At 49.9% G+C, this 12511-nt stretch overlaps 1 protein-coding gene across 7 annotated transcripts in view; it reads left to right on the forward strand.

Annotated features, from left to right (window-relative positions):
- NR2C1 (nuclear receptor subfamily 2 group C member 1) overlaps positions 1 to 12511 on the forward strand; it is a 110090-nt gene that overhangs the window by 65331 nt on the left and 32248 nt on the right. For all 7 annotated transcript variants that reach the window (XM_029601600.1, XM_029601603.1, XM_029601602.1 and 4 more), the window contains exons 9-10: positions 2190 to 2355; positions 4901 to 5022. In XM_029601600.1, coding sequence (XP_029457460.1) covers positions 2190 to 2355; positions 4901 to 5022 — 288 coding nt within the window. The remainder of the gene's footprint in view (positions 1 to 2189; positions 2356 to 4900; positions 5023 to 12511) is intronic.

Raw genomic sequence — 12511 nt, forward strand, 5'->3', positions numbered from 1 at the left:
TCTTTATCAGCTGTATATAAGTCACCTGTCACTGAAAATAAATTCCAGACATGCAGGTGTTTCTTTAGACTATTTTTCTTTTTATTATCTTGTAGGAATGTTAACAATGGCAATAAATGACTAAGTTTCAAAGATCCTTCCATAGGCCAGGAAAAGGAATCTTTAGCAGAGTATTTACCCCATTTGTCATTCGTTTTCTTAATAAGGTCTTTTTCAAATGGAAATAAATTAATTACATGCTGGACAGCCGTACATGTATCATCACTGTTAACATATAATGTACGTACCGTGCTAGGTTTTCCTAATTGTCCTTCTGGGACCCTTTTAGGGGTTGGGTGTGTGTTAATCATTTTAAACTGTCGTGTACTTAGGCTACGCACATATAACTGTATATAGTAACCAAAACAAAATAAGAACACAAAATATATACACGCTAATATCAACCCACACAGTAAATACAAGAAAAACAACAATTGCTGCAGCGTTAAAACCTCAGGCGCCTTTTCTCAAAACTATCACCATGATTTACACAGGACTCCTGGCTTTAATTACCGATCACTCCTGGACCAGTTGATCAAGCTGGGCCCTAGGGGATCACACCAGGAGAACGTAAATCTTCTACTCTTCCCAAGAAATAATCAGAGTTGCTTCCGCAAACATGTGACAAATGCCCGCATTCTCCACCAATTGTTTGTAATAACAACTCTGATTGTTTGCAAATAAACAACTCTGACCAAGTCTTAAATCACACAATAATATATTTATTATACTGAGTATAAGCAATGGTATACGCAGGAAGCAAAGGTATACTTACAACAATGTACATAGCACATCTATGGTCTGGAACATTTGCTTAATTTTTCCTTTTTGCAAACTCTTTTTATATACATTTTCAATAAGCTAATTGATAACTACTATTTACTCCAAACCACAAGATTTCAGTTAACCTCGCTGCAAATACAGCTGTTCTTTGTTCCTGTTTGATCTTATCTTACTTCATATGTACAAACTTTCTTCACAGATACCCTTTTTCAGATCTGTTATCTTCACAGATACCCTTTCTCAGACCTGTCATCTTCTTATCTTATGCTCATCCTGTGACTTCACTTGTTGACGTTTCACCTGGATTCTGCTAATGTGTGTTTTGCTTTGCAAAACTAGGCCATAGTTCATATGTTGCTTTGCAGAACTAGGCCATAGTTCACCATAGCTTCTTCTTCTTTCTTCAGAGCCTTAATTCATTTTGAGGCCTCTGGTATTTTTTCCTTCAGGATATTCTACAATACCATGTGTCTGTGTGATTATATGAACGTTACCACTTGCACAGTTTTCTAAAGGGCCATTTTTGTGGGTAAAGCATTACTTTACCAACAGATGTTCCTTTTTTGAAAATTGATCTCCCTGTTCCGCAGAGATTTAGGTCTCTATTTGGAACAAGTAAAGCAAAAACCTCCTCCTGTTTGCAGTGAGCACCAGAGCACACTCTGTCCCACTAAGACCACGGATTACCACTGCTCATCGTAAAACGTTTAAGCTAGTACGCCTGATGTACACAGGTGAAAAACAGTGACCTGGAATCGTTCTTCCTGACTTCTGGCTTATGCTAAGGTGTTCTGCTTGCTTTGCCACATCATTTGTGTGCACTTCCTATTTGTGACAAGGAAGGTGGGTAAAAAGAACAGATTTTCAATATTCTCTACGGTTAAGTGGTGTAGTGGTTGATTGCTGGGGATTCAGCTCAGCATTTAGGTTTGGGTTACATCTCCCAGTAGAGCATTGCATCAAGCAGAAAGACAGTAGTGAGCTAACTACACAGAGAACTGAGAAGGTTTCTGAAAGATTGTGGTCTGTGTGCACTCCATGTATTCAGAGACATTGTTTTACACACCAAGACTGCAGGAGTACCTTCCACTTCTCACCCTGCTTAAATGTCTTCTGCTCATGCATTGGATCGGTTGATTCTCTTTACCCCGATTTATACTTTCCTCTGAAAGGACTGTGAATTGCTGATTTATTTATTTTTTAAATGGTGGTTTTATTTCACACATTTTTAAAGCTAGCGTCCAGAAACTCGTGCACAAATCTGCACGTGTATTCTTGGTGCAGGCTGTACTTTGTTTGGGTGGGGGGATTTGAACAGATTCTCTCCTGTTTTGGTTACACTTGTTACTTCTCTTCCTTCACCGCAGGGCATTTGATACTCTCACCAAAGCACTAAATCCCACGGAGGGCGGCTTGTGTCAGAATTCCGCAGAGAGCATGGAGGCTAGCCTGCACCTTCTCGGCGGAGATCAAAGCATGAACATCGTGGAGATCGCGGGGCCTCTGCTCAGTGATACTCACATAGCATTCAGGGTATTGCACTGGGGTCTTTGGGTTTTTTGGAGGGTTTTTTTGTGTGTATCTGTGGTGTGAAGTTTTGACATCTGTCTCGAGCTCCTATTTCTGTTTAAAAACTTCTCAGATTGACTGAAGTGCAGTAGCATTTTTTTAGAAATTTTTTTTTTAATGTAATTTACCATAGATGTTTAAATCAAGGAGTCTGTGCAGTATCTTACTATCATTATACATGACAGACATTCAGCTAAGAAGTACCTCATTGATTTCCTTCATACACAGAGAACTGTAACCACCAATTAACTGTAAAACGCCTCAAACTTTATCTGAAAGCTATTCAAAATCATTGTCGTCACCAAGGTAATTTCACAACACAGCAACTTCTAATCTTTCTCCTAACATCTTTTAATGGGATAAATATGGCAGGGTGACAGGTTAGTTCTCTAAACAGCATTGATCAAGCACCTTGACATCTTTTCACTTGAAAAGGATCAAAGCTATTTTATCTGAAATGACATGGATGCACTATGAGAAAAAAGCACACTTTTCCTTCATTTAAAATACAGTAGATCTTAAGACTAAGACTACATATGATGGTTTAATGATATATTTAATATTTTGTGTTGCCATTGTGTGTTTTTAATCAGTGTTTAGCTATTCTGTGTGCCCTGCAAAATAAATAGCCAGGCTGAGGATAACTTGGCAGCACAAGCAGCTAAATACAAGGTTTCTCCAATGTTAAGGATGCTTGAAACTGTCCCACATCAGTGTAATAAACTCAGAATTAAAACACTTCGTGATTACAAAATTAACCTTATAATATATTAGTTTGCCCTTGGAGTGTTGTTGTGGATCAAACAAATGCTTAGAGCCAACAGCTGTGGAGAAAAAAATCATTTTTATTAAATGCTACAATTAATATAAGGCATACAATATGGAGAGAGAGAGAAAGTGCCATGCAAGACATCAGTAGGAAAAACTCTCTCAGATGTTAATAAGTCATTATAAAGGGTTTACCCTTCGTACATTTCCAACTCCAATAACTGGGTTACACAATTGTAAAATATTTCTATGAGTGGCATTTATTATAAACAATCCAAATAGTTGTATGTAAATTTTGTTCTTGCTTTGTATGCAAATGCTATCTATGAGTCTGCAATTAAGCTAAAGTGCCAAATGGCCTTGGTTTGTTCTACACATAACTCTATAATACTGTGGCCTAATACTTTCTAGCTTATACAGCAATTTTATCTAGCATCTTCCCCTCTGTGGTGTCTGTCTAGCAAAAATATAAGCATAAATGCTATAGAATCTTGCATAGCAATTCTAGAGAACAAGAACGACGATGTACTGTGTGACACATCAAAAAGTGCTTCACTTGCTCTTCTCCACTCTCTATCACAAGTTATAACTGTAATAGGAATTTTAGCATCCACATCGGTATGCATAGAGATTCAGCTTTATGTATACTCCAAGAGCAAAAGGGAATACTGGTATTCCAATTTTTGTCCAATAATTTCTCTGACAGTCTGATTTATACTAAATTGTGTTATACATTAGTCTCTGCATTTTAGAGATATGATATAATTGCATCTTATCACAATAGCTCTTCTAGTGGTGTTCACCAAAGGCTTTGCTACATAGTACACAAGTTTTAGCATCCAGTTGTAATTGGCAGTTCTGTTATGTACATACAGGGCTTTGGACTCGTGCTTGTATGCAGGTGTGACAAGGAAACTCTTTAGAACAAAAGAGCTGCGTTGCCTAATCTTTGCCCTTTCTTCTCAGGCAGGAGGTTCTAACAGTTCAATCACACATTCAAAGTGCTGTAAATTATTTTAAAACTCTCTATGGCAAGATTTACCTTTAACACTAGTGATCTGGCTAACTGTGGTCACTTTTGTAACCATTTATTCCAGTCATCTGCAATGCAGCGGGGAACGTACGCCGGTTTTGGGTTTTTTTTTTTTTTTTTAACTAAATTGGAAATGGCGTGAGAAGGTCCTGTTTCTTGGGGTGTAATTGCTTTCTATGAAACCTTCTAAAACGGGGGTTCGCAGCAAGGGCCGTTGACAGCACTGGCTTTCAGATGTCCCCAAAGAAATATTTGGCAGGTATATTTGCATACACAGATGCTAATAACTCTGCTAAATCTGCATATCTTTAATTTTTCTAAAAAAAAACTAGATCTGTTCGAGGACCTCAGATGGGTGTCGGCAACCCCTGATCTAAAACAAAATCTCTATGTGATTCGATGCTCTTGTCCCAGTTTCTCTGATCATGAATTTAGGGATAATCACTCAAGTCGGGCCTAGAGCAAACAATTCTGTTTTCCTTCCGTTTCATTGCCCTGGGCAACCATAAGAACAGAAGCTTTTGTGCACTTTCAGAAAGCATTTTTAACCCTTCTTCCTCTCCCATGAAGAAGAAAGCCCTTCTGCTTTCTGTTCATCCCCATATCCTCTCTACTGTTTTGATACTGCATTTGAAAAATTGTGTTGTATTAAATCAAAGCCTGAGACGCATTAAACGCTGTGCTTTCTTTTTCCCCACTTCACTGCAGCTGACAATGCCTTCCCCTATGCCTGAGTACCTGAACGTTCATTACATCTGCGAGTCTGCTTCCCGGCTGCTCTTCCTCTCCATGCACTGGGCGCGCTCCATTCCTGCCTTCCAAGCTCTCGGGTAAGGGGGTGCGCCTTCCTGCAGCTGGAAGCCAGGTCTCCCACCCTAGGCGGGTGATCTGCTTTCCCTGGCAATTGAACATTTGCATGGAGAGTACTCTTATGGGATTTATTTTTTGGCAGTCTTACAAGGAATAATTGATAATAATATATGCATGGTAATGCATATTTCTGCAGTTTGACTAAAATCCAAACATTTCAGTACAGCGGACCCGAAGATCAGCTGTGGCGAAATGTTTTGGAGTTTTGGGGGGGGTTTTTCTCCTCTCAGTTACTGTATTGTATTTTCTGAATCCTGCAGCCCTGGGAAGAAACATTTTTTGTTGCTTTCCTAAAGCTTTATTTTCACTGATCATTTTGTGAGGGGGAGTAGTTTCCATAATGAGCTCTTGTGGGGTACAGAAACACTTTCCTCTGCTTGTGATTGCTGAGGAAAAAATAACTTGTTTTAGTGAAATGTTTTAATCTTCTTTATTCATGTCTGTTTACCATCACCAATATATATAATATGCTTAGCCTCCAGACTTAGTATCTGTTGGCAGCTGGTGGATTGCATATATATATATATATATATATATAATGTGTGTGTGTGTGTTTGTATGTATATATACAGTTGTGCTCATAAGTTTTTTTTTCCTGCAGATAAGCAGGCTGAATTAGCCATGCTATCTGGGGACATGCTTCCGGGACAACTGGGCGGAGCTTGACCAAGCTGACAGAGCTTTGCTCTATGTGCGGTTGCGTGTCCTTTCCCACGTGGCACCATCTTCTCCTCAATCTGTTTCTTCCACGTTGCAGGCTGTAAGTGGAGCTTCTTCTATTTCCTCAGAGAGTTTCGTGTTTTAAAAAAAAAAAAGGAAAGGATAGGATAGGATCGTAAACATGCCGCCATGGCCGCCTGGCTTTAAATTCTGCCAGTGCAGCAAGATAATGTCTGCCACAGACGGGCACAATTACTGTTCCTTGTTGCTCAGCCCAGACCATGACCAGGCGGCATGTCCCCCTGGGCCAGCACCAACGAGCTGCCAAGATCGCCCGACTACAGGAAGGTATTATGCCCCCAGCTTGGAGCGCTTGTTAGCCCACTCCTCTCTGGGGCCTCATCTGGACCACCCCAAAAAGTCCAAAAGAGCCTCCTGTGGGACCACCGGATAAGCAGTGCAGCCAGGGGGACAAATCCCCTGCTCCACAGTGCTTCCAGTTGGCGCAGAAGGCGTCGGTAGATGCACCGACATATCCGCCACGGTGCCCTGCATTATCCGGCATGGAAGCATCGATGCAACCACTTGATGCATCGAGCTGCCCCAATGTGTCTCCCGCTACGAAGCACCATGCATCTCAAGCACCGTTGACGTATGCGTTGAAATCAAAGTGCAAGGAGGATTCAGCGCTCGACACACTGTCATCGGAAGGTGTCGGAATCAACTCAACACGACTCATCGGCAAGAACGCTGACGCAGGCCCAAGCTGCGCCACACAGCTCGACACAAAAAGCACCCGCAAGTCACTGGGATCCGAAATCTTCCAAGGGTCCAGCCCCGGCTGGAGAACCACAGGGGGCCATCCTCCCTGACTTGGATCTGGTCTTCTTGTATGATGAACAGGCGTCTGACATGGGATCCACGAGCTCCCCTTGCTCATCGGACCAGATCTACTTTGACCTATCTTCAGTCTCCAAGCACAAGAGATCGGCACCACGTCTGCAGGAGCCCTTCCGAAAATGCCACAGGAGATCTGCTTAAGCAGAATGGGTAAAAATCCAGCCCTGAGGCCTTGACTCAGACATCCTTCTGGCAGCACTACTGCCAAGGAACCCTCCGGCAGAGGAATTGTCACCGGGCCATGGGCGAGGGAACTTGGCTTCTCAGGCAATGTCTCAGATCTCTAACCCAGTTCTTCTTCTCTGTAGAGGATCAAGGGAGTGGCAAGTCTCTCCCTATTCCACAGGAGGACTCTTCTCCCCCCCTCCCCCCAGGGCGGACACCTTCGCCTCCACAAGTGCCCCCGATCCAGCAGTCTGGCTCCAGGGCACTCCCTCTCTCCTCCCACATCACCAGGTTCTTTGACAAGGTACCCATCGGACGGATAACCTAAACCAGCTTCCCCTCCAGAGGACCTCTCACATTCAAAGTTCATGGAGAAGGTGGGCTCCAGACTCAACATTGAAACACGAAAAGTACCAGACCCCCGTGCACGGGTCTTGGGGATATTAAAAATCTTTGAAACACCAGCTGAGCCAACTGTCTTGCCTTCACATGCTGTGCTGGATGCGGTTATGACAAAGGTTTGGGAGTCCCCATTCTTGGGGCTAGTAACCTCTCGCAAGACGGACCTTAAGTTCAGGATGAGGCAATCTTCATTCTATAGCACGGTTCAGCTACCACACGCATCTGTTGTGGTCGAATTGGCCATGAAGAGAGCTAAGAAATCACACCTCCATTCCAACATTCTTCCAGGGCGCAACTCTAAGTACCTAGATGACTTCGGCAGAAGAGGGTTCCAGGCGGGGATGCTGAACGCCAAAATTCAATAGCACCTGTTTTTTATGTCACCCGGTATCTTTGAGTGTCTTCAGTCGCTCAAGCCCTTCTTTGTGGCCGCTTCGCCGGAGGAGACCCCGCTGCAACAGTTCCACGACCTAGAAGAAGGTCTAAGCATTCCCTGTACGTACCTGGATCAGTCCAGACAGTGGGTTATGTCCCCAATCCAGCAGATGGAGTCAGCACAAGCTTTGAGGGGGCGTCACCCTATATACCACTACCCCCTCTGCAGGAGTTCAGTATCTTCTGACTCCAGCAGATGCGAGTAGGGTATCCTGGGTTTCTCCCATTGAGATAGGATTTTCCCTGTGCTTTTCTTACTGATTTTCGACTTTGGCCTCTGCCTATTTGTTTTTTGCTTGGATCAAGTTGTTGTGTTTAAAAAAAAAAAAAAAAAAAAAACTGAAAAAGTTTACACTTTTGGGGAGCTGGGTTTCCCTTACCCTCTGTGTCCTCTCTCTTGCCTGTGCTGCGTTTTGGACAGGGTAAGTTTGCATTTTGTGTTGTTTCTTTCTTTTGCAGCTCTCCAGTCCTCCGGGGCCGCGCAGGTGTCGGTGGTGCCGACCTCCCCGCGCTGATTTCCTTGCCGGCGGCCATTTTGCAGCTCCTCAGGGGCTGCTGTGGCAGGCAGGCAGGCCGTTTTCGGCGGGTTGTGTGGCCAGGAGGCCCCCCCGCGGCACTTGGAGCTTCCTCCGGCGGGCAGTGCAGGCCGATCGGGCCCCCCCGCGGCGCCGTTTTGCGCTCTCTCGCGGCCCCCCCCGAGGCTAAAGGATTTGATTGAGGCTGTTCTTCACACGCGATCTCCATGCCGCGGCCGTCGCGCTGCTCAGCTGTGGCAGGCAGGCAGGCCGTTTTCGGCGGGTTGTGCGGCCAGGAGGCCCCCCCGCGGCACTTGGAGCTCCCTCCGGCGGGCAGTGCAGGCCGATCGGGCCCCCCCGCGGCGCCGGGGTTGTGTGGCCAGGAGGCCCCCCCGCGGCACTTGGAGCTTCCTCCGGCGGGCAGTGCAGGCCGATCGGGCCCCCCCGCGGCGCCGTTTTGCGCTCTCTCGCGGCCCCCCCCGAGGCTGAAGGATTTGATTGAGGCTGTTCTTCACACGCGATCCCCATGCCGCGGCCGTCGCGCTGCTCAGCCTGCGGGGAGCCGGGGCCCCGCATTTCTCGGGACGACATTTGCGCTCGGTGCCCCCCCGGGGGGGAGGGCACCTCGCAGTCCCTCGACAATTTTCACCTCCCTTTCCAGTTTGCCCGGGCAGCGTGGGCAGGCCCCTCCCCCATTCGTGGCGGGAACGGCGGCCATTTTGCATCCACAGCGCCCTGAGGGGTCTCAGGGAGCGCTGGAGGATAGGGAAGCGGTAGCGGCTTCTCTCCCAACCCTGGTACCGGAACCGGGTCCGCAGGGACAGGGTGCCACGGCCCCTCCTTCGGCCGGGGCCTCCTCGGGCAGGCCGGGGTTTTTTCCCCGGAATTTATTTTGCTTCTGCACAAGGCACATTTGCAGGGGTTGGACGCACCGGCAGGGCCTCCCCCGGCTAAGGTCCCTCGGACGGCGACTGCTTCTCAGGCCCCCCCCCCCCCCCGTCCTGACGGGCGTGGGGGCCCCCAAACACCCCCCCCCCCCCCCGGTCCGGGCCCGACCCCTCCCGGGGCCGGTGGGAGCGGCACCAGACCCGGGGGCTCCTGACCCTGATGATACGGACTGGGACCAGGCGGATTCCACGCCGGAGGGGAATGATCCGCGCACGCTTCGCCTCTGCCAGAGGGAAGAGCTGGACGACCTTATCCTGCTGATTCTCCAGGAGCTGGATCTCAACCCGCCGCCGGATCCGCCCGCGCCTGTAGCGCCTGCGGTCGTCACCTCGTCGAAGACGGGGGATCCGGTCCTAGCGGCTTCCCTGAAGGTCGAAAGGGCCATGGAAAAGTTGTATCCCTTGCCGGAAGATTTTCTGGACCTCTTTAGGGTACCAAAAGTGGACTCCGCGGTGTCGACGGTCACGAAGAGGACGACGATCCCAGTGACGGGAGGCGCGGCCCTGCGGGATACACAGGATCGCAAGTTGGAGGTTTTCCTCAAAAAGGTCTTCGAGCGGGCAAGCCTCCTCTGGGTGCAGCAACTTCTCACGTCCCAGGCCCTCCCTCCCGAGGAGGCCGCCCAGTCGGATAGGATGGAAGCCACGGTGGCGTACGGGGCGGATGCCTCGTACGATCTGTTTCGGGTGCTGGCGCGTTCCATGGTTTCGGTGGTGTCGGCCAGACGTTTGCTGTGGCTTCGCAACTGGGCGGCGGATACGTCCTCCAAGTCGAGTCTAGGCTCCCTGCCTTTCAGGGGTAAGTTCCTCTTCGGAGAGGATTTGGATCAAATCATCAAGCCCCTGGGGTAAAATGCGGTTCATCGTCTGCCGGAGGACAGATACCGGTCTTCTACCGGAACTACAGACCGACGGGCTCCAGGCCCTCCGCTCCCAGGTCCCTGGTCGCGTTCCTTTCGCGGGCGCCGGCCCGCACGCTCCACCCCCGGGACGGGACTCCCCTCTCCCAAATCCTCGCAAGGATGCCAGGCTCGCCCACTCCGTCGTCCCCAGGCTTGGGGGTCGGCGGGCGTTATTCTACAAGGAGTGGGTGCACATCACCTCGGACCAGTGGGTCCTGGACACCATAGAACACAGCTACGCTTTGGAGTTTTGTCCGCGTTCCGCAGGGCCGGTTCATCTTCTCCACCTGCGGATCGGGTCCCGAGCGAAGGGCTGTGCAGTTAACACTGGACAGGCTCCGGGAGATAGGCACTATTGCGCCCGCGAGGTGGACTTGGGCCATTATTCGATTTACTTCGTGGTGCCAAAGAAGGACGGTTCCTACAGGCCCCTCCTGGATATCAAGGAAGTCAACAAGTCCCTCCGGGTGGTCCGGTTCCGCATGGAAACGCTGCGGTCGGTGATTGCGGCGGTGCATCGGGGGGGAGTTCCTCGCCCCCTGGGATCTGACGGAGGCATACCTGCACATTCCCATCCACCGGGAACATCATTGCCTTCTCAGGTTCAAGATTCTGGACCAGCATTTCCAATTTATAGCCCTCCCATTCGGGTTGGCGACGGCCCCGCGCACTTTTCCCAAGATCATGGTAGTGGTGGCGGCTGCCCTTCGGAAGGAGGGCACTCTAGGCCATCCATATCTGGACGATTGGCTCGTTCGAGCGAAGTCTTTCTGCCACGGCCAGAAGGCGGTGGCCAGGGTAGTACAGTTCCGGCGGTCCCTGGAATGGGTGGTGAAGTACAGTTCCGGCAGTCCCTCGAATGGGGGGTGAATTTTTCCAAGAGCTTCCTCGTGCCCTCGTAGCGCTTGACGCCCGTCTGGGCAAGGTTTTTCTGCGGCAGGACAAGGCGCACTCCTTGCGGGATCACATACGGCGGTTTTCTGCGTTACCAGATCCCACCTCCTGGGACTACCTGCAGCTCCTGGGGGTGATGGTCTCCACCATCGACATGGTCCCTTGGGCGTTTGCGCGCCTCCCGCCGATACAGCGAGCTCTCCTTTCCCGTTGGAAACCGCCCTCGCAGGACTACCGGGTGACCCTCCCTCTGCCGCAAGTGGCCAGGAACAGTCTGCGCTGGTGGTTGGATCCGGCGAATCTGGCTCGCGGCGTGTCCAACAACGCCAGTCTCGTCGGCTGGGGGGCAGCCTGCGACCGCAGCTCCACGCAGGGGACGTGGTCCGAGGAAGAGTCGAAATGGTCCATCAATCGTCTGGAGACCAGACAATATTATCGGACAACGCGACCACCGTGGCCTAGATCAACCGACAAGACGGCACTCGCAGCCCGCGGGTTGCGCTCGAGGCAGCGATGTTGATGCAGTGGGCGGAGCGGTTTTCTGGTCCGCCGGGCGGCCTCGCACATCGCAGGGTTGGACAACGTCCGGGCAGATTTCCTCAGTCGTCAACTACTGGATCCCGGGGAATGGTCACTATCCGACGGGGCGATGCAACTGCTTGTCCATCGGTGGGGGACCCCTCACCTGGATCTGATGGCGTCCGCGCACAACGCCAAGGCTCCCCGTCTCTTCAGTCGCCGGAGGGAGCGAGGTGCGGAGGGAGTTGATGCTCTAGTGCTCCCATGGCCGTCCCATCTCCTTCAGAACACCCCGCAGAATAGAGTATCATCAGGGGACTGTGATCTTCGCGGTCCTTCTACAGCTGGTGATCGACAGACCCATCCGACTCGGGCATCTGTCACGGAACTCTTCTGTCTTGCGGCCTGGCTTTTGAGAGGCGCCGCCTCCGGCGCCGGGGCTACCAGAAGGCGGTACTGTCCACGCTGTTGAGTTCACGAAAGACGACGACGTCGATAGCCTATGTTAGGGGCTGGAAGGTGTTCGAGTTGTGGTTTGCCGGTCAGGACACGGGACCAACTGAGGCTTCTGTTCCTCAGATCCTCCAACTTCTGCAAGCGGGAGTGGACAAGGGGCTCGCCTATAATTCCTTGCGGGTCCAGGTGGCCGCCCTGGTTCGCTATTGTGTGATGGGGATTCTCTACTGCAGCACCCGGGTATTGTTCGATTCCTCAAGGGTATTAAACATCTGCGGTCTCCATTGCGGGATCCTTGTCCCTCCTAGAGTCGAGCCACTGCGTAGTACAACGCTTAAGGATCTCACCCTTAAGGCAGTGTTCCTGGTGGCAATCTGTTCCGCTCGTCGCATATCGGAACTGCAGGCTCTGTCGTGTAGAGAGCCTTCTCTGCGTTTTCTCCGACTCTGGAGTTTCCATCCGCACCGTTCCATCTTTTCTCCCGAAGCTGGTGTCTGCATTCCATGTGAATCCGACGGTGGAACTGCCGTCCTTCTCGTGTTTTGAGCCGAAATCTCTACGACTCTTGGAAGTCAAGCGCACTCTGTGTATCTATCTGGAGGCTACGAGTGCGTATCTATCTGGAGGCTACGAGTGTGTTCCGGCCGTCGGACC

This window comes from Rhinatrema bivittatum, chromosome 4 (genome assembly GCF_901001135.1).
Source record: "Rhinatrema bivittatum chromosome 4, aRhiBiv1.1, whole genome shotgun sequence".
NCBI lineage: Eukaryota > Metazoa > Chordata > Amphibia > Gymnophiona > Rhinatrematidae > Rhinatrema > Rhinatrema bivittatum.